Source organism: Bos indicus, chromosome 1, assembly GCF_029378745.1.
Source record: "Bos indicus isolate NIAB-ARS_2022 breed Sahiwal x Tharparkar chromosome 1, NIAB-ARS_B.indTharparkar_mat_pri_1.0, whole genome shotgun sequence".
NCBI classification, from domain to species: Eukaryota; Metazoa; Chordata; class Mammalia; order Artiodactyla; family Bovidae; genus Bos; species Bos indicus.
In genome coordinates, this window is record NC_091760.1 from 26905988 (window position 1) to 26928414 (window position 22427).

The window sequence follows — 22427 nt, forward strand, 5'->3', positions numbered from 1 at the left end:
ATATAAAGAGTGTATTGCTACATTTTTATCATCATAGAAATTTGTGAATGGACAGAATATATAGGGGGCTTTAACATTAATTCTGCTATTATAGTTTATACCTAGAAGCTTTCTAGAAGTAGGCTGAACATTTAAAAAAAATAGCACACCAAAAGCTAAACAATAGAACAATAATGCTCCTCTGAAAATCTTCACTCTCTGCAGTTATAAATCTTAATCTAATCAATAATGCCTGAAATTGAACTGCAGACCTCAAAAGTGGGATTCTTGCCTCCCCCACTTGTCCTGTCTTCTCCCATTCCTGGCTGTTGGATAACACCAGAGTTATTTCCATGACATTTCATAAAGGGAGGAGGCTGACTTTTTTTTTTCCCCAAGCTCTTCACATTAATTTAAAGTAAACACTGCCCTGGTAAAGAAAGCAAGAGAATCTACATTACTCCTTGAAGACTAAAATTTGCTTTTAAGAAATCCTTAATACACACAAACTAAAATACTGATTACTTATCATGGATCAAAAAGCTGCCAAAAATATATTTTCCACTTCATATTTGAATGTCTACAAGAAATTTACTTTAGGATTAGAGCACTGGGGTTGCAGACTTGAATGCCATAGCATCTTTTACAACTGTCACTTCTTACCAAACCATTTTATCTCTGAGCATACTAGGAAGAAAAAAAAGACAAAAGTCTCAATGCTGGGGATCCGGTTTATAGACTGTCTTCTTTCACTGCATAGCAGTCTCTGTCTTAAGAATTCTACTGTGTTTTCTTTCAGTCAGGTCTTTTCAGAAAATCAATGTAATTTAGCTACAATCAAAAATTCAGAGCAATAGTAACTCGTCCTCATAAAAAATATAAAAGACATACATTTGAAAGTAAAGGTACTCAAGCAAGAATGGAGTGCCTGAACATTAATTTGCAATCACAAGGACACAGGGAAAAAAATGAAAGGTCCTTGTCAGTACTCCTAGCCAATTGCTAACCTCAGTTTAAGGAATGGAAGAAGAGATGAAAAGAGGTCCATCTAAATGAAATTTTTACAGCTGGTTCACCAAAGGACAACTTAATTCTCAAAGCTTCCACTAATAAATCATCTTATCCAGTGATGCTGGTTCACTATGTGGACAAAGAGTACAAGCAGAGGGAATACCTACAGATAAATGTAGGGGGAAAATGTTTAAAATGCTCACTATTACCCAAAGTCATACTCTGGCTTGATGTTTCATAGGGCAGTAGGCTCTTTCACATGGATTTCTTTTAAATATTTCACTTCCTTTTTTATTAGGATGACCAGCATTGTTTCGGGCACAGTCAATTTAAGATTTCAGAATTCACCTTTTAAAATTGCATAGAACCAGAAATATGAAAAAGTGCCTAAAAGGCAAAGTGAGGAAAGCAGAATCAAATGCTCACCAATTACATTTGTGATTATGTTCTATGATTTCTGCTTAACACGAGCTAGTTAAAAGGACAATATTAGTGTAATAGGTTTTGCAGAAAGAGCACATAGGCATTTCCAAGCATGCTTACAGTGCATTAGTAAGAGAAAAGAAACATTTCAGAAGGGAAGAAGGTTTCATGTCACATATTTAGGATTCAAGACCAGAGAGAGCATTCCATTGTTACAACTGCACAGCTATCATACTCATGGCAATAAAAATTATAAAATTCCTAGAAACTCAAAAGATTCTACATCTAGATGTTAGTCACTTTTCCTCATTCATATGGGATTTCAGAACACAACTCCCAACAGTGCCCACCTGTGCCGTGCTCCACAACACACAGACACCCACAAACCCCTTCTCTGCCTTATTTTTTGGGCAAAGGTTTTATATGGTAATGTGTGGCCCTGACACTGTTCTATGAATGTGTGATGAGCACCTAGTCTCTTCACAGTAACCCCTCAGCCCCCATTTGCCATTTCACAGGCAGGGATACTGACATTTTTGCTTTAATATTGACATAGGACACATATCTGAAAAAAACATATTTAAGGATGATAATGCTAAGGCAAACGTATGTACATAAGGAGACTGCTGTGGACCCATGGGCCAGAGGCATGTTCATCAATTTCCACAGTGTGGGTGATGAATTTGTGTTGACTCTTTCTTGCCAAGACCCCTTGTGACTGAGAGCACAAATGTTTTAGACTGTTGTCTCAGACTATTTCACAAGCTCAGAGGGACAGTCAATAGGACTTTTCATTGAGAAAAGGTCTAACTAGCAATAACAAATTCTGACTTTGCCATATCAATGCTCAGAGAAATGGCATGGCCAAGCCACGTGGGAAATGTTCACTCAGGAAATACGTAGACAATTTTTTTTAAGGAGGGTGACGGTGGGAGTGGGTATTTAGTAGTCATCCTCTTTAAATCTGCTTTGCAGCAAAAGTGTTGTCTTAGACTTATAGACCCTATAACTAGGGTGGATGTATACCCTGTCATCCAAAAACCAAGACAATTTTGAGACCCAAAGGAGCACTGTCAATAATTTAGTTGGACTAAAGACATAAAGTGGGTCTGTGGGCTGAAAACTTACAATTACTCTGTTGACAGCCCAGAGTTGATGAAGATATTTGAGAAGGGGAAAAGGATTATCTGAGAGTGATAACAAACTCATCAGGAAATGAAAAATATAAACCACCAATCTGCAGACTTTGAGAATATGTGGCAAAAGTGTCTGCAAATTCCTCAGCTTATTTGGCTCATCCATATAATTGTAAATAATTTTAGCCAAATAAACTTTCTCTTCTAAATTGCAGATACATTTTTAACAAAATCATCATTGTTCGTCAACAGTATATACATAGTCAGCTCTGCAACTTTAAACATAACAATAAAAAAGTACTAAGTGTTCTCTCTCTGCAAACTGAAGCACACTATTCACTCAGGCATTCCGTATTCACTAAGAAACAATTATTTTATAAATAATCAGAAATACACTTATTTATAAACAACCTCTTTCACTTCACAAAGGGGAATGATGCTTCCTTTAAAGTTGTATGACAGTCCAAAGCTTGGATTTATAATTCCTGAGACATGGAGATTAAAAATTTTCCTCCAGGATATAAAGCAATAAAGTAATTCCCTAAGAGAACAAGGGAACGGTATCACTACCAAGTGTAGACCTACCCCGGTGAAATATATTTTATTTTATTTTTTATTTATTTATTTTTTTACCCTGGTGAAATATATTTTAAAGAAATTGAGCCTGAAACAGATAAGTTCTATTTTAGTACTGATATCCAAGTGGAGTTTATATCTAGATGTTGCAATAAAATAAAAGCAGTTTTGTAAATTTCTATATGTTAAAATAATTAATATAGGATACATATATATAAAATCAAGAATAACTTAGAGTCATATATTGAAATCAAGAGTTATGTAAAGCATGAAAAATTTAGGAAAGGTAATACCTTTTCTGATACCCGCATAAGTACTAGCCAGCCCATTTCTCTTCTTTCGGTGTCGATAGAGCCAGATGCTAAAAACCATAAGGATGATCCAACAGGCAGCCCCGATTCCTGCGATGAATGCCGGCTGCTTCACTACGTCTGAGATCTGCTGAGCAAGGCTGACTTGGTCCTCAGGTGACACGGGGTTTCCATGAGAATCTGAAAAGGCCATCTTTGGGTTCATTCGGGTTTAAAACTCAGTGAGACAATAAGCACGTGCTTATATACATAAAGTGGCCATCATCATGTTGTTAATTTTTGGACAATAATTTCTGCTTTTCATTGCAACGTGCACCATCGTCAGTTAAAAGAGTTAATGACATTTGGGGCAAGATTATATTCACTTTATTTATTTGAATTCAAAACAAACACAATAATTTTATGGAATATATTTTAAAACAAAGATAATAACCCGCAATTCCTATATTTTGCTCCAGAAAACTGCAGTTCACCGATGGGATTTTCAGTGCACAGTGAGATAAAATACAAATTACACTTCTAAAAAGTGAAATACTTTACCCCAAGAATACAAATAAGGAGTACTGAATTGTTGTTGTTTAGTTGCTAAGTTGTATCTGACTCTTTTGCGGCCCCATGGACTGTGAGTGTGTGTGTGTGTGTGTGTGTGGTGCATCCCCTCTCCCCCACCCTTGAATAGTGTAAGACTCCTAACTACCTCAGAAACACATTATTTGGAATTATGTTCAGAAGGGTCTATAAAAATTCAGGATCATTTAAAACCAATGAAAAACTGAGATTATGTTATCAATGAAGGAATGATGAAAACGTCTTTTTTTTAAAAAAATGGAATTTTTATTTTTATGTTTCTGGCCACACCATGTGACTGTGGGATCTTAGTTCCCCAGCCAGGGCTTAACCCTGGGCCCTCGGCAGTGACACTGCAGAGTCCTAACCACTGAACTGCCATGGAACTCTTAAAGAAAACTTTCTTTTAAAATAATAACCATGGCCAGAGACAGCTATAAGAACATTAAATATGGACAAGATTATCAAGTGTTATGAATAGTCAAAAAGGCTCCTATTTTCTCTTAGCTATTTTGATTCAAGAATTTAAGATTGATGGAATTATGGCTATTAAAATTTCCTTAGTTCACATTTATGTTTCAACCTACTAAGAGACTCATTGCTCAAACCCACCATTTTAGCACATCACACAGAGCAGACTGCAAAGTCTATAGAAGTCTGGAAGCTGTTCCTCTATCATCAAGGAATAACCTACTTTGTGGGCACTAAGTGATGCCAATGCTGAGGATGCCCAGTGGCAGAATTACTTACTATCTGTAAGAATTACTTACTATCTGTAAGAATTACTTACTATCTGTAAGAATTACTTACTATCTGTATCTGTACTCTTAATGTTCTTCCCCTACAGCATCTGGTCAAATGGGAAGGCGTTTGCCTATTTCATGAGACTTGGTGCTTTCTTACAATTGTTAAATCATTTGACTCTAAAATTGTTCTGCTAAAACCACCTGCTTTAAAGTAGAAACATTTTTTCCAGTCCAAAACTCTTTTTTTTTCCAGAAAAATAATTGGAATAACTCATTATTTATGAATAATATTTCTCAAATACAAAAAATACAGTTTTTTTTCTTATTAAAAGATATTGCTTTCTGATAAGACACTGGCAGGTAAAATAAAAAGCATTCCAAGGCTAAGGAAACAACCGTAGGAAAATAGCCTTTTCTGTATAGGGCTAAATTGCTACTGTATTGTATATGTGTGTGTTTTTTATTTGCCTTTTTCTTAAACGGAATTCCAGATTTCATTCTATGGAGGGTCAAGGCTGAAAAATCTATTTTCATAAGCAGTTGCTGTCACCTGCCTTCAAATGTTTCTTGACTGAAAGTTTCATTTCATGTTCCAGACTCTTTTATCTATGGTTATCCTAAGAGCACTTCATCCTCTGAACGTTCACCAAGCTGATCTATTCTTTTTATTTCTAATACACCCTTTGTATCTGCTAGGTTTATAGATTTCATGGCTATTTGCACAAAGTTAAGTTGGGTGGCTTCAGATTTTATGAAGACAGCTAAGAGGGGTTCCAAGCAGGCGACCAGATGGGCTTAACAGAATAAAGTGTGGTGTGACTAATGAATTAAAATGGCCCTTCTATATCTCAGTCTTTGTCTCACTGCAGCTGAGGCTATATTAAGATATGGAAAACTGGAACATATTTATAATTTCAAGAAAACCAATTTGATCCTTAAATCCTATGATTTAAATCTTAAATAAAGTTACACATGGTCCTTTTTTTCCAATTCATTTTTGAAAACCCAGAACTAGAAGTTATATATAATTAAAAAAGTAGGCAAATGACATGACATTGTACAGGGTCATTGCCATGTAACTTTTAATTTTAGTTTTAGTAAGTTAATACTAACTTTTCACAAAACTAGGCAACTATTTAAGTAAAAATACCTATGTTTAGACTGTTTTCTCCCATACCTTAGGTAACACTGCAATAAATCAAGCAATTAAAAAAATTATTTTCTATTCTGCTTAAAAATTTGGAATAAATGAACCAGAAATAAAACCATGAAGCTACTTTTTTTTTTTTTTTTGCTTAAAAGTTGTGCATATTATAATGTGTTGGAAAAAAAAGTGTTAAAGATAAAAGATATTCTCAGAATTAAATTCTGGCCCATGTCTGCAGAAGAGGCGACAAGCTCTCCACTAAAGCTTGAATGGTTCTCTCATAGCATACAGCTGTCAGGGGGTAACTCCCTAGCCAGTGACTTGATTTTGCAGTGTTCCCATTCATCTGCTCAGAATCACAAAACTGAGCTCTGTGCAGCAGCGACATGCACAATTTCCAGACATGGTACCATTTAAACCTTGCCCCACACTGTGTGTTTGTTTTCTTCCTTTCTGCTGGCCCAAGTCAACCCTGGAAGCCACATCAGCCAGAGACTCTCCACGTCTACAATCACTGGACTTCAGGTGGACTCTGTGCTACTTTACAGAAATTCTGCAAGTGTATCTGGTACAGCAGCTAGTATTATCTTGACAGTGGAACATCAACAACAGTTTCCAAATTGAATGTAAAGTTCCTTATGTATGGCAGCAAAGTTTATTAAAAGTAGAATGTTTCTTAATTTTGTTCTGAGATAATTTCTAAGATGTCATCAATATTACCAACATGAAACAATACTAGGCACTTTTTTGTGATATAGGAAAATTCACGTATCTCATTCTTTTTCATAATTTAGCAACTGGCATAAAATACTACTAATGCTTAACTTCTGACCTGGAAGAAACAAAGTTGACTATATGCTTCTCAGTATCATGGAATTTCACTATCAACTCTTAACATCTCTTAACACCTTTTCTCTCCCCCTTCCATTCACAATTTTGTTGCTGTTTTTTTGTTGTTGTTGTTTCTTTTAGATTTGACTGGTAACCATTTGATAATTTGAATTTTATGTGTATGTCTCTATAATGAAGTATGGCAACTAAGTGTTCTGCCAGTTTTTTATTCCTCAAACCAGTTTTGAAGCATATTGTATTTTTAACTTTCTAAGTAACTAGCATATACCGTATTTTAACATCTCAGTCTATCTTTTGTTATCACATGCAATATAATTTTAAATAGACAAAAATGGTAAATATAAACTGCATATTGCTCTAAACTTCAAATACTTATAGAAATATTTATTTTTTTACCCAAACCACATTTTTCCTGTTCCCTGAGGTATTCTTTGTTGTTGTTTAGTTACTAAATCCTGTCCTACTCTTTTGCAACCCCATGGACTGTCAGGCTCCTCTGTGCAAGGGATTCTCCAGGCAAGAATACTGGAGCGGGTTGCCATTTCCTTCTCAAGGGGATCTTCCCCACCCAGGGACTGAACCTGGGTCTCCTGCATCGCAGACAGATTCTATACCATGGAGACAGCAGAAAAGTCGAGGAGATCTCACTGGTGCTCAGTTAATAGTGTTTGTTGAACAGATGGGAAAAAATTCAATAGGACAGAAAAAGGATGACACTGACCATTTACAGCCTTTTGCTCAAAATACCATTTAAGATGTTTGTTTGGATAAGTTTAAATTTAGTTGTGATATTATAGACAGATCAAACAAAGCTAACAATATCATTTTTCAAATTCTACTGCCACATTCCATAGTCTGTGCAACTTGCATTGGTTGCCTCCACGACGTACAAAAAGAGAAGGAGGACGATGCGTACAGTGCTAAGTCTTTCCAACCAGATCGCCACTGGCACTCACCTAACTGGATGAATTGTGGCTCACTCTTCACCCCCGACCCAGCCCCCGTGCTGGCTGCCACCTCTACACTATATCGGATCCCAGGAACCAGTGAGGGAATAACCACAGAAAAGGTGGAACCATCTACTGTCTTGTTTATATGGTATCGCGTTTCATTGCCCAGACACCAGACCTGGAAGAAGAGCACAACAGTTATGTAAGTTAATATAAAGATCAACATAATATTGTGGTTTTAGACCTAGACAGAGTTCAGATTTATCATGAACATAATGTAGGAAGTTTCAAAAGTCATTTTCCCCTAGATCTAGTTCTGAGAAGATGCTTCCTGTCAAACTTCATGTTAGTAGTACATTAAAAACCTCTTTGAACTTTCTTATATATTCTTAAAGAATTATATCAAGTGATTCTATAAATATTTCTACAGAGGATTATATCAGGCGATTCTACAAAGACCCTGGTTCTTATCAACACTTATCAACAGGATTTGCTTTAAAAAAACAAACAAACAAACAAAAAAAAAAAACATCTAGGTATTATACGCCAGAAAAAGATAAAAGGAACTTGCAAAAACCTGTATACATCCAGATAAAGAACAGTAACTTACCTATCATCATCCAGTATTTGAATTTCTACTATGAACCAGGCATACTACCAGATATCACAACACAAAAATGCGTGGGAAACTGTGTCTAATACTTTATTTCAACAGTTCTATGGGACAAAATTACCTGATGCTGTCACAACGCCATCACTTTTTATGTCAAAATCAAGAAGCAGTTGATTTAAAAAGAGAGTTTCTGAACAATCTAAACTCTCTTGGCATAAACATGGTTTTTAAAAATAAAACAAAGACATGTTTAGCACATGGAACTCTGCTCAATGTTATGTGGCAGCTTGGATGGCACGGGGGTTTGGAGGAGAATGGATACATGTGTACGTGTGACTGAGTCCCTTGGCTGTTCACCTGAGACTATCACAACATTGTTAACTAGCTACACCCCAATACAATATAAAAAGATCCTATTAAATAAACAGATGGAGCCGGGACCTATTACACAAGCCTTTTCCTGAAATATGTGTTCCAGACCACCAAGACCTAAAAAATAAATAAAACTGAACATAAAGAGTAAGGATCATCCTAAGATTTATTCCGTCTATGGTATGTTGAACTATTATCCATGAAAGAAAAATAGCACTCTGATCTTGTATTTATGGTAATATTAATTAGTTTTTGATAAAATACAAGATCCTAATAACAATTCATATTTGATTTGAAAGGAAAATATTCTAATAAGAAAATTATTGTATCTCTCATTAACTTTGATGATATTTGTGGTAGGAAATTAGTTTTAGGAAATTAAGATTTCCGAGCTACACTATAGTCCTTAATTTAAATTTCTCTAAAGGATTACTGAATTATTAGAGTGCTCTTTTGCCATGTTGTAGATCTTGGATATGATGCATGAAAGTATCTGGACTCAATTTCTATAAGAAAATGATCCATGCAGTAGTAAAACACGCTCTGTATTCTTTATGATGTCCTCCAGCAAGACGCGGGATTATTTTCAAGTAGCCTATTGTTTAAACTGTAATAGGAAATGGGATTTAAAATGAATCTGAGAATGTCAGTGTCCTCTTTCACATGGGCAAAAATCTTTTTTGCTTTGAAAGTTAATATTATTTTAATATAGTTTCAATGCATAATACCAACAAATGGTCAGACTCTATACCAGGGTCTGATCAGTTGGAAATAAAGAGTCCTTTGTGATTTTTTTCCCTCAATTACATTACACAGCTGAACCAAAGCCACAAACTGATTTTGTACCAGTCAATCAGGTTGTGAAAGGCATTTTATTATTTTAAATTGACCATGAAGTTAAGTGAAATCCACCCTTTCTCATTTCTTTAGGAGAGAAATGAGTTTTGACTCTTAGGGGAAAATGCCTACATTAACACAATTTTGCTTGAGAGCTGAGATATCGCCTTATTCTATATGCTTGAAAGTCTCTGTAACAGTTTGTTTATCCAGACTGAACCATAGCATCCCAGTATTGAAATAATCTTGAAACTCATGAGAAAGTTCAAAGTGTAGAGATTCTTACCTATTACTGACTCAATTACAGTAGAAGATCTAATTTCAAACACCCTAAAATACACACAGTGCATTTATAACAGTATTTTAAATACCTAAAAAAATGTCACCCCTTTAAATTATACACAAATTCATAAAGAGGTTTTTAGTTTGTTTTTAAAAGTTATTTTAAAATAAAATGTTATACCTAAAATTAAGCTCAGTATATTTGGTCATCGTACAAATTATTTTGGTACTCAGAAGTATATTTATGGTCTTTATTTGGGCCTTACCCAAAATGCGTATCAACATCACCTGGAAAGATCTACCAAAGTATATAAACAGGGGCCTCATTACAGATGCTGAATCAGAATCTTTCAGAATGGTGGACATGCACCTATGTTTGGAAAATGATTCCATAAGTAATTCTGATGTTAGCATGCCAATTACCTGTAGAAGGTAAACGAGTATTTACTTTCTTACCATCAATTTCATATCAATAGAAACAGGTAAGTTTTCACATTTATGAGACAATTCAGTAAATATAATTTAACTGGTAACTAGAAAAATACTGAGGTATCATGGACATATGAGGCACTGTCTATAGAAATATACGTCTTGCAGTTCAAAAGTCTTCTAGTATGTGATCTGTTTACATACATATTGAAAAAATACAAGAGAAATTTACTCTCTTGTGTGATTTCCATAATTCAATCTATCATTTACTCATTTACCATAGCTCATTAAGACTGTGCTATAATGCTTATTCATTAATAGGATAAATCTCATGTCCTTAATTTTATTCTACCCTGCTATGCTTAATATATTTGCTTGAAATTAATCTAGGTAAACCTTTCTAAATTCAATGATTAGAGATGATTTACTTCACAGGTAAAAGTAATTATTTAGAATCACTGAATTAAATTACTTTCAATATATCGTTATGTTTAAAAAATTTCATTCAAACATATATAGAAATTTAAAATTGAATTTCCTTTGAGACATAAAATTTTGTTTAGAGATGCTGAAAGATGAAAACAAATTTATTAAAAAATTTTCAGGCACACTAAAATAATTTTTCCAACTTAACTCCAATGTTACAAAATTCCAAATGTGTTGAAAGAAAGAAAGAAACCATATCTGATACAATTCCATGGGGCAAACTAATTCTGCAAATGCATTTAAGCTGGATTTGGCGGGAAAAAAAGAAATTTTGATTAGCCTTTACATGTGTTGTTTGTGTGAGCACCTATATATACTGTGAACAGGTAAATACTCTCTTTTAAATTGTTTTTTTTTTCCAAATGGCTTAAGAAAAAAGTATTTCACAATTATTGACTAAACAGACAAGAATTTTAAAAATAATTTATGTTGCTGTGCACACCAGCAGATGGCGCCAGATATCCACGAACAATACAGCCAAGCTTGCTTTTTGACTATAGATGCATTTACCTTATATTCTTGGACCATTCCATTTTGAGTATCTTCAGGAGGTGGCTGCCAACTAACGAGAATTGCAGTTCCATTTCCATCATTCTTTGATACAGTCACACTTTGAGGTGGGGCACTGGGTGCTATTAAATTGTTTCAAAGAGCAGGTTTATAAATAAGCATATTAGAAAACATTGAAAGCAGGCATTTAAACCATTAAACAAAACATAGAAAGTTTATGTCTATATATATATATATATATGTTTTAAAGATGTGTCTCATCCAAGTCTGATTACTCCCAAACTATTTAAATTTTTCCTCAATACTGCTAACCTATTGTTACTGTGAATTTTCTATAACCAAAGTTATATAGATTATCTCCACAAAACATTCCAGGAGAACTCCTCTCTTTCCTATCCAAGTGTCATGTTCTCCCTAAAATGTTCAAAAGTATAAAGGCTAACCATCCATGACATTAACTGTATTATAATTTACTGTAATCAAAGGAACAATTTAGGAACAATTCTTGTTACTTTTAAAGATTATACCTGTGACATGTAACTTGTAACCTTTATGTAAATACTAATTTTAATTTCCAGTTACACGGTGGCTAAACATACTGGTTTGTGTAGAGCTGAGAGGTTTCTAGGGACATGAGCCATAAAATGTTAATCCCAGAAGGTCCTGGGACAACTAAGACATTACTCACTTGCTTTACAAAGCATCACTCAAAATAACATTTGATAAATGAATGAAAAAATTAATGGAAAGGCAAGCAAATTGAGGATAATTACATCTTTAAATGTGAATTTTAGTTCTGAATAACTAGATATATCCAAGATATGTCACTAAGTAATACAATGTTCACATTTGCACATTTTTATACAGGCCGCTATTAAAGCAAGTCAAGTATTACAGACTTTAGTTTTTAGTAGTTCTAATTAAATAACGTCTATTAACAAAATGTAATGCTCACTACCAAGACAGTTAATAATGTCACTATTACCATTAAAAGTTTTCAATTAAGTTAATAAAAGCCTAATGAAAGTATTGCAATGCACAGTTATCACACATTTCATTATACTTGCCTTCTTCTAGGGTTTTGGCAAATTTAATTTCACTATCTGCTCCTTGAAATTCATTAAAAAAAGGACGAGCCTTAATTTCATAGTTGACTCCTTTCTTGAGATCAGGGATAACCACACTGTTTTTGGTTGGGGTCCTCACTTCAAAAACTAACCACTCGGATTCACCATGGTTGGCTCCAGACGGGCGGTAAAGAACTTTGTATCCTTGAATATACTGAGACTGTTGGTCCACCTATTACAATGACAAATAAAATGCAATCACTCATGCCTTCCATTGACTTTTTAGAAAATCATGAACATTAATGTGACAAGAGGCAAAACAATTCTATCTGGCTTCATCTCACAGTTTTCTAGTCTATATGAAGTAGAATATGAGAAACAAATCACTATCTTTTGTAATCTGTCCACTTTTCCAGCTTAATGTATAATATTAGCTATGAATTTCTATGTTTCATGCAGAAATGTGGCCACCATGGCAGTTCTCTGGTGGACATCTAGAGATAAGTCAGAGTGTCAAGGGGATAAGGAAACGACATGTGTTTTCCATTTTCTAATTTTAAAAGACTACTTAATGCTATTTAGAAACAGTTCTCAGTTAAAAATTTTCATATGTTAATAATTCTATAAGTTATATACACTCTTTTGAGGAGTATTAGGAATATATAGCTTGTTTCCTTTGAGACAGGTAAAGTTCACTGTGTGTGTGCTTAGTCACTCAGTCATGTCTGACTCTTTTCTACCCCACAGACCATAGCCCACCAGGCTCTTCTGTCCATGGGATTCTCCAGGCAAGAATACTGGAGTGGGTTGCCATGCCCTCCTCCTGGGGATCTTCCCAACCCAATTCATTACTGCATAATATAAAATACATGCAAGATGACATTTTTCTCTGTTTAAAACCATTTCATAGCTACCACCACAAACAAATGTTTACATTATAAAATTATCATTGGTGGGGAAGTAAGGAACAGATATATACAATTTAACTATCTATTATATATATATGCACATTTTTCATATAATGATCTCCAAAAAGTCATCTGCTTATCAAAACTGAAATCAAATATTACAACAGCAACAATGACTCACTGTCCAGTGCACTTCGATTGAAGAGGAGGAAAGGATGGTGGGGTTGTGGAGATGCAGTACAACATTTCCCAGTTCTCGCTGGACCTGCTTATGATCCACCCCCTGACTGGTTGGGGGAACATCTGCAACAATCCCAGAAGACTGTGTCAAAGCCTAGACAATGTTTCTGACTTGAATAAAAGCATGGGGAAACAATCCTTTCATTCATAGAAAATCTCAGAAAAGAAGAATCATTCCAACTGTGAAGAATAATTCCAATCTGTGCTACAGAATAAAATAGGAACAACTTAACCTTTTTACTAGAATCAGGAGGACAGGACATACAGAGAGAGATAACAAGCAGAGGGCATATAGAAAGCGAAACAGAGCAGGTGGCAAAAATAACAACGGCAAACATCAGTGTTTGAGGGCTCCTCCTATCATGTACTGATCGCTTTCTTGCCTAGGATGAATGGCTTAGTGCATTCCCCTCTAAGTTTATTACATAACCTTCTGTAGTGATCCTAACCATGCAAGAAAGTAGATATCCAGGATCTGTGACCAGTAGATGAGTAACGAAGAGAATGGAAACACCTAAGTGAAAAGCAAGCACAAAAAGAAATTAGACACCCCTCATCTTATAAGATAAACCTGGATATCTTTCCAAGTAAGATAGTTAGTGGTTATAAAAGGGGGTATGGAAACCACCAACAGGATAGAATAGAATAAATCTGATGAGAAAAGAGTACTTAACATCTATTTAATTGATGGTTGCTTTACTTTAATTATCGTATCCCTGTCAAAAAGGTTCAATAAAGAGCTTTAAATCTCAAAAATATCAACATTTTTAGAAAGGAGACCAAGAATATAGTGATAATTAAAACTGCTACTAGTATTCATTTATGTTGGATTTTTTTTTCCCAACAAAGAAGTATTTTTGCTAAACTTACTAAAAAGTCTGTACTTGATAAAAGTTGCCTGTTTCTATAGAGATTTTCTAAATACAGATGCTTTGCTTTGTTTACAGTAATATGAACAAGAGAAGAAAATTAATACTTTTATATCCAGAATTGTCCTTCTCAAATACCGTATTTTGGCACATATATTCTAGACTACTTTCCATCTCATAAGCAACAGAAACAAGAATATTAGTTTTATGAATAATTAAATAAAGAACTGAGTTTGGATAGAAAACAAAAACATGGATATTAAAAGTGAGATCAGTTATCTGGGAAAATAATTTTAAAAAGAATGGATATGTGCATTTGTATAACTGATTCACCTGCTACACACTTGAAACTAACACAACACCATAAATCAACTGTACTTCAATAAAAATTTTTACAAATGAGGTTGGTAAGTATCTTTGATAGAGTTCAGGGAAGGCAGGCAAATGAAGGAGACGACAGATCAAGAGTACTATTCAAGAGTACTGGTATGGGGAGGGAGGAGGGAGGAGGGTTCAGGATGGGGAACACATGTATACCTGCGGTGGATTCATTTTGATATTTGGCAAAACTAATACAATTATGTAAAGTTTAAAAATTAAATAAAATTTAAAAAAAAGAGTACTATTCAAGACTCTTTGATGTAAAACCTTGATTATATATATATATATATATATGTATATATATACTGAGCCTCTGACATAAATTTATAAATAAGCAAAATGAGAAAAACTGAGTTTTGGCTTCTCATCCTTTATCATACATTAGGAATAGCTTTGGCTCATATTGGTCCTCAGGCCACAGACTATAGATAGAAAATACTTGATTTTAAGTTTTTCATTTCAGGAATATTTCCTTCCCCACTAGTCTCCATTGCTCGTAGAACTTAATTACCATCTATCTCTAGGGTAAGAGTGGCATTCACGGACAGAATTGGCAACTCCCCAGTTCAGCAGCTTGACAGCCACGTAGCACTGGGAAGATTTTGTAACCTTACTATTTTTCAGTTACCTCATCTGTCAAATGGCAGTATCAGTGGCAGTCACTTGGGAGTGTTTTTGTGAGAACTGAATTTCTTAGGGCATAGAAAGTCCTTTTGTTGAAGGTCGGGATTGGGTCCATGTTTATGAACCTACAATACCCAGCACAATGACATACATATAGAATGTGTTTAATTAACATTAGTTGAGTTAAAGTGAATTACTGTATGGAACACATACATATATTATACACATTAGCTTCTAAATATGCTCTCTCATATGTAAGATTCCATCCTCAGGGAAATCGTCTGCCTTCTAGCAAGTATCTTCAAACATGTCAGGAATCATTTTTAAAGGTAACTACTATTATTTGCATGGCAATCACTAATTTATCTGGTTGAGGTAACCTTTGCTAGTTAATCCTCTCATGAAAGTTTCTAGATTCTCTTGCCTACTGTCACCATCTTGGAAATAGAACATTATTTCAGAAAATTCCTCACAAGAAAGAAAAATGGAAAGTAATGTTTAATACTTTAATGTGTAATATTGAGACATTTATTACTTGGTCTCTTTATTGTTCTTGCTTTCCTTCTCCTCCTGAAAGAAGTGTATTATCATGAAAAAGATCTTCCCAACATTCAGAATCAAACTTGGAGGAAATCTTAGATACTATTTTACCCCTGCCATCTCCCCAGTATTGGAGTTTCCTATATACGATCTTTGAGGATGGGATTATTCAGGTCCATATCATTATTTACAATAATATGTCTCTTATTACCTAGAGCACATGCATATTCTGTACATTCTGTGTCTGTGTACATATTCTTTAAAAGATAGGGTTCAAGAATGCTGTGTGGACAGAATGTGGATAAAGAATCGTATTAACAGTAGCAACAGCCACTTGCATTTGTCTCCAATCCCCCCACCCCATCTGCTAGCTGCTCATATCATCTCCCTTGCATTATCAAATCTTATATTTGAGAGAGCACATTTTGATTACCCTGGGACAGGGTTACTGTGACATAGGTCTACCTGACTCCTGAACAGGAAACTATGCCCTATATCTGTGCAACTTTAACTTATGACCCAGTTTACTCATAGGAATCTCCACTTGGGGAAGACTTTCTTGAAGCCATGCTGCAGAAGCAGTTAAAGAAGTTATGCTGGGATTTCCTTGGTGATCCAGTGGTTAAGAATCTGTGCTCCCAATGTGGTGGCCGGGTTCGAACCCTGGTCAGGGACCTAGATCTGATATGACACAACTGAGAGTCTGAATGCCACCACCAAAGATCCCATGTGGCACGCCTAAGACCTAATACAGCCAAATCAATCAGTCCATCAATACTAAAAAGAAAAATTATGAAAACAAATAGCTTGCCTGCTTCCTGTGAATCAATTTCCAACAAGTCTTTCCTGAATTCCCTCCACCTCGGCTCTTCCCCTAACTGCTTATGCATTCTGTTTCTGTCAATTGGATTTTCCCAGGTTCTTCCCCAGGCTCCTGCCATGGTCTGACTCAGCTCAGTTTCACTGCGTCTCAAAAGCTGTCTAAAACTAGACAGTGAAATTTGCCTCAATGTTAACTCCCATTCACTGGTCTTTTTTAGGTGCCTGAAGTTAGAATAAGCGTATCTTGCTCACACAAAAGTCTCTTAAAATATTAAGGAAAAAAAAAATCAGACCTAGTCTAACTTTATTATTTTGGGGGATAAATTTTTGTGCCAAGTTCTGGATTTTTTTTTTCCAGTGATATGAATTTTAGCTTTCAATGCAGCCTCCCAAACCATCCTCATCTTCTTCTTAAATATCTTAAAATTCTACCTGAAAATGTAGTGCTCAAAAAAGAACACATTACTCTAATTCATGATCTGACCAGTTCAGATTTTGCTCTGCATATAATTCTGCTAAGACTACATTTGTTTTTCCGACAACTACTCACTCAGGTGGCTCTGGGAGGTGTTCTAATTGACTTCAAACACTGAAGTCAGCTCCCCCACCGATCCTGCCCCCAACACACCCAATGCACACACTCCTTTTAAGCCCAGTATCCTCAGCCTATCCTTCTACAGCTAAATTTTAAAACCTAAGTTCAAAACCTAAGTTCAACCTACCAGTCTTTTAAATTTGCTCCATTAATTTTAATCTTGTTAGTGCTGGCCCATCATTCCAGTCTGTCGAGTTACTTAATTCTGGTTCTCTCACTCGGCATGTGAGCTGTGTTTCTCAAATTTTATGAACTTCCCTTATTTTTAGTCCAGTGAAAGAAACACAAATCCAATGACAAATGACAAAGTCTTATGGTATAACACAGAAAAGAAGTCTGAGTCCTGCATATTCATAAAATTGGCTAATTTAATCCTTGTCCAATCCTGTGGAGTAGGGATTTTTAGCCCCATTATATAGTTAAGGGAATCAATGCTCAGGACTCAATAGCTTGCTAATAGATTGAGGAGCTGAGATAACAAATTTTTTGATTTCAAAACGGTATGCCTGTTTTACTGTTTCTAGTTTTCCAGCTGACATGGGTTTATTTCATTTAGGTTATTCTGCTTGCTATCATGTATAAAGGTTAAGTAGATTAAAATTTTTAAAAACAAGTTAACGGATAAAGCATTAACTACTCCTCATTTACAGTTGAGGATGTATTTTACAAAATCATTCATATGTGTATATGACAGATCACAGTTAATCAGAAACTTTCACTAAGGTCTACTGGGTAGAGACCACTGGACTGGGGACCAAAGTTTCAGTTCACTTTACAGCTGTCCTACTTTCTGCATTCTTTACAAATGCGTATATAACACTGAAAACCTCAAATTGCCTTAAGGCAGGCTCCGAGACTACTAAAGCTACTGGTGAAGTGACTCATAATAGCAAATATATGCATTTGGGTGTGTTGATTTCACACAGCAAAAAACAGACGTGGGCATGTTCCACAGCTCCGTTTGCTTTCTCTGGGAATTCTGAAACAAAAGGTCCTCCTCAAAAGGTTGTTTATACACTCTCTAGAGAAGACGAAATGCCCAACATGGCAGCTAGACTCTCTCTCAAAACTGGAAAAAGTAATTTAAATCTTTCAGTACTTCTGTGTACAATTTGTTTCTATCACTGTAACTAAGTTTCAACTTTTGCTTTGGAAACACACAAAGATAGAGACATTATGATTCCTCTGTACGTTCACAAAAGAATCTTATATTTCTAATTTCTACCATCTAGAGGTAACCTTTCTTTACTAATCTTATATGAATAAAGTATATTTTAACTGTGATGACAATATATTAAAATAAAAGGTACAGGTTGATTCAAATTCACCTTTTTTTCAATATATAAGTTTTACCACTGCTCAAACATTAAAATAACAGGAGGAACAAGAGGGTGAATAGGAGGTAATAATCTGTTGAAAGCTGAAAATAATTCTTATTCATGAAAGACAATAAAAAGCAGTATATCCAGAACATGGTTCAAGTGAAAAAATTTCCAAATTCAAATGTGTTTAGAAGCAGCTTCAAACATGTTCTTTTTTCCTTGTATCTGTTTCTTTAACCCAGCTTTGATGAACACATACATGATTTCCATTTGAAAGTTTAATACATTATGGTTCACATAATTGACAATGAAAGATAGATCAAAGAATATATAGACCTAGATTATTCTTTTCCATGCTTTGGAAAGACTGGACAGAGGGGTTAAGAACAATTATCTCTTACATTTGTGTGATTTCCAGAGAGTATTACTTGATTATGTTCGTAATGTTCAAGAATCATCCCAAAGGTCATGAATATTAGTCTCATAAACAAAATTTACTTAATTTTAAATACAAGTAAAGATTTTGTGATTTGTGATTAAGATTAAATCACAAAAAAAGATGTGTCATTAAGATTTTACATCCACATGTAGCCATATTTAAAAGTCAAGAAACTGAATATATTATAAAAATATTCTCCTAATATTTTTGCTCATTGAATTTTCGACTTTATAAAATGAGAAACATTTCTTTGTTATTTGTCAAGTCATGGAGTGCTTAGTCAAGAAAATAAGAAAGTTTGCAGACACCATGATTTAAAAATTAATTGAGCAACTAAAACATATATATTTTAAATATATAATCTTAGCATGTAATACAAATGATTTTACTTGTATAATTGTAACATCTAAAGATAAGTAGGTGTCCCAAGGCTGAGTAAATCAATACTCACCTTGTGTTTTCACTGGGTCTGATATCTGGCTTGGATCACTAATTCCATATGCATTGGCTGCCCTCACAAGGAAAAGGTAAATTGCATTAGGTTTGAGTCCTTTAATGGCAAATGTTTCTGTTTTCACATTCTCCGCTACAGTCTGCCAGCTGCTACCAGATGCATGGCTATGGATAGATACATAAGTTAGAACATGCATATTTAATGGTAAATCAAAAAAGAGAACTAGGAAACACCATCTTCACTCTACCTGAAGGCTTCTATAATATAAGACGTCGGAGTTGCACCTGAATTCAAATTTGGTTGCCATGACAACGTTACTGTATTTCGGCTGACATCTGTAACTTCAGGTTTTGAGGGGGCACTAGGGATTAAATTTGGGTCGGTGGGTCTTGGAGGCTGAACTGGAACTCCAAATTCTAACAAAGAAGAAAGAAACGAAAGATGCTTACGCAGAGAAGCACATAAATGTAGATAAAATATCCATCCCCTACTTAGACTTCCAAGACATCCACTTCATCTTTTTACCAGTAAGGAAACAACTACATTTCAAGCTTCACTTTTAGGTAAAATAGTATCAAATTTACCTTGGACTTCAATGTAAGCACTCCACGTTGCTTCACCACTGGGGGTTGATGCAATGCACGTGTATCGACCAGTATCACCCAGCTGAGAAGACAGACGGAAAATAAATATTTGGAATACTCAAGAGCTCACTGGGCTGGAAAAACGATTAGTTTTGTATATGGCCCATGAATATGGAGAGCTGCCTTAAAATGCACTAACCAGAAGCTTCCTCTTAATTTAACATGTTTTCATTGAATGTGACTTAAAATGCTTCATGAAGACAAAAGACAAATTGTTATTCTAATTGTATGATAAAGATATAGTATTTAAGTGCATTAACATCATCAATTTCTGTGTCAGGCACAGTACACGAGGTATATACCTTAAATTCAAAGGGTTAATCTTTAATACTAGTTTATATTTCATATTTACTAAGTCACATGGTAAGGCTAATAAAGTATATCCAATGACTCTTCTTGCTGTTTCATATTTTACTTGAGTTACATCCACATGGATAAAGGAGATAAACAGATATTTAAAGAAAATGGATAGACACAAAATGATTTCTTCTTAAAGCATTCCCTCTTTTTCCTCATTTTATTTTTCTAACCTGTAACTTCAGGCAGTTTAGCAAGTATAAAGTTAAACCCCAGCTAGAATGATGCTCTCTCCTCCTTCAGAAGTCTGACTGCCAGAAGACAAACACAGGTCACATGTTCAATGGTAAAATCCTCAGTAACATAATGAACCCATATACCTCTGCTTAAGGCAATAACTCTATCATCAAATAATATTGGATAATGCAAGAATGCTGTCATTTTGTTCTGGCAAATGTAATAACAAAGTTACAATCATTGTCACAAAAAAGTACAACATATTAACTTTCATGGCACATGAAATGAACTGCTATGCTGATCCAAAACTCCAAAGAAGCCGCTCACAATAGGCAATAAAGCAATTGAAATTTATGTTTATTGCTGTCAAAGCTACTCTTTCATATGCCTCATGAGCTTGTCTCGTCTTGACCTAAAATGAAAAAGAAAAACCGAAACAAAACAATATAGTCCTGAAAAGAACAGGTATGGGATGTGACGTCCTGGGAAGGTAAATCCCTAAATTGTTCCCACAAACCTGTGAGATTTCATCATTTCACAATCTGATTTGAAATGTACATTGAATGTATACAGTGCTTTATCATTTTTGTTTGCATGTAGAGTATTCTGTAATTACGAAATGCTGAACCAAATATTCACAATAGAACTCTTGAAGTTTACAGCACATAATATAGTACTGGAAAATAACTTTGAAAAATGGAAGGAATGCATTTTATCACTGCTTGGAAGGTATTTTTTTCTCCCACAAATTCTCATCCTTTTCTCCTCCATGTAAAACCTTACACTACTTGCCATGGGGTAAACTATGAGTCATATCACCAGAAATATACAGAGAAGTGTCTGAAAGAATAAAGCATCAAATTAAACATATATTAATACTGCTATTAGCATTTCATTATTTCTAAAAATTGAGGCTTCAACACTGGTTTGCTGGAGGCAAAACAAAGTGGAACAAAATGGGAAACCCAGGGTGTCATAAGTTACCTTAGCATATCGGATCTGTAGTACTCCGGTCTCCAGCTGTTTGATTCGAGAATCTTGGGTTGAAACAAGGACTCCATCCTTTCTCCACAGAATTGTGGGCACTGGACTGCCTGTGGCCACACAGCTGAGCACTAAAGTACCATCCACTGCTACAGTCTGATTCACAGGACCTTGTCGAATGACTGGGGGAGGTCGGTCTGCAATCACTGCCAGCAAAAACAACAGGAAATAGATTTCTGCAACTGGAAGCAATTTTCTAATCATCAGAGCAACAGCAGTTGCTCTAGGCTTTGAAACACACTAATTAAACAAGTAATTAAAGTAGGAGACATGCATTATTCAGAATGCATTTCTATGATGTACTGATTCAGAATATTAAAATGAGATACAATGTACTCCTTTCAAGTGACCAACCACTGAGTAGGCTTGCTGCAATTGTCCAGGGACCTTTTTAATTTAAGAGTTCAGAGACTACATAAGGGTTGTGGATGGTGAAGATGTATGGTGGTGAGAAGTGGAGTACTGTGCTTTTTAAATTTTAAAATATGTAAAACACAAAATGACTACAAAAAACTATTTACCCTAAGGAAATGTATGAGACAGATTTTCATAAATGAACCAAAGCCAATTTGACAATTGTTCTGTGTCCAACAGATAGAATGATGGTATCACACCAGCATGTCTGATAATTTTATATCCGAAAACATGCTTTGGACTTTGATAACTGACAAATAAATATGATTGAGCTCTTTTGATATTGGATTTTTTTCTATTAAA

At 35.0% G+C, this 22427-nt stretch overlaps 1 protein-coding gene across 6 annotated transcripts in view; it reads right to left on the reverse strand.

Moving 5' to 3' along the window:
* Window positions 1–22427, reverse strand: part of ROBO1 (roundabout guidance receptor 1) — a 1292670-nt gene that overhangs the window by 53645 nt on the left and 1216598 nt on the right. For all 6 annotated transcript variants that reach the window (XM_070790446.1, XM_070790260.1, XM_070790403.1 and 3 more), the window contains 9 exons: window positions 21651–21856; window positions 20073–20154; window positions 19736–19904; window positions 19486–19652; window positions 13384–13505; window positions 12295–12526; window positions 11228–11349; window positions 7705–7876; window positions 3419–3616 (listed from right to left, as the gene is read on the reverse strand). In XM_070790446.1, coding sequence (XP_070646547.1) covers window positions 3419–3616; window positions 7705–7876; window positions 11228–11349; window positions 12295–12526; window positions 13384–13505; window positions 19486–19652; window positions 19736–19904; window positions 20073–20154; window positions 21651–21856 — 1470 coding nt within the window. The remainder of the gene's footprint in view (window positions 1–3418; window positions 3617–7704; window positions 7877–11227; window positions 11350–12294; window positions 12527–13383; window positions 13506–19485; window positions 19653–19735; window positions 19905–20072; window positions 20155–21650; window positions 21857–22427) is intronic.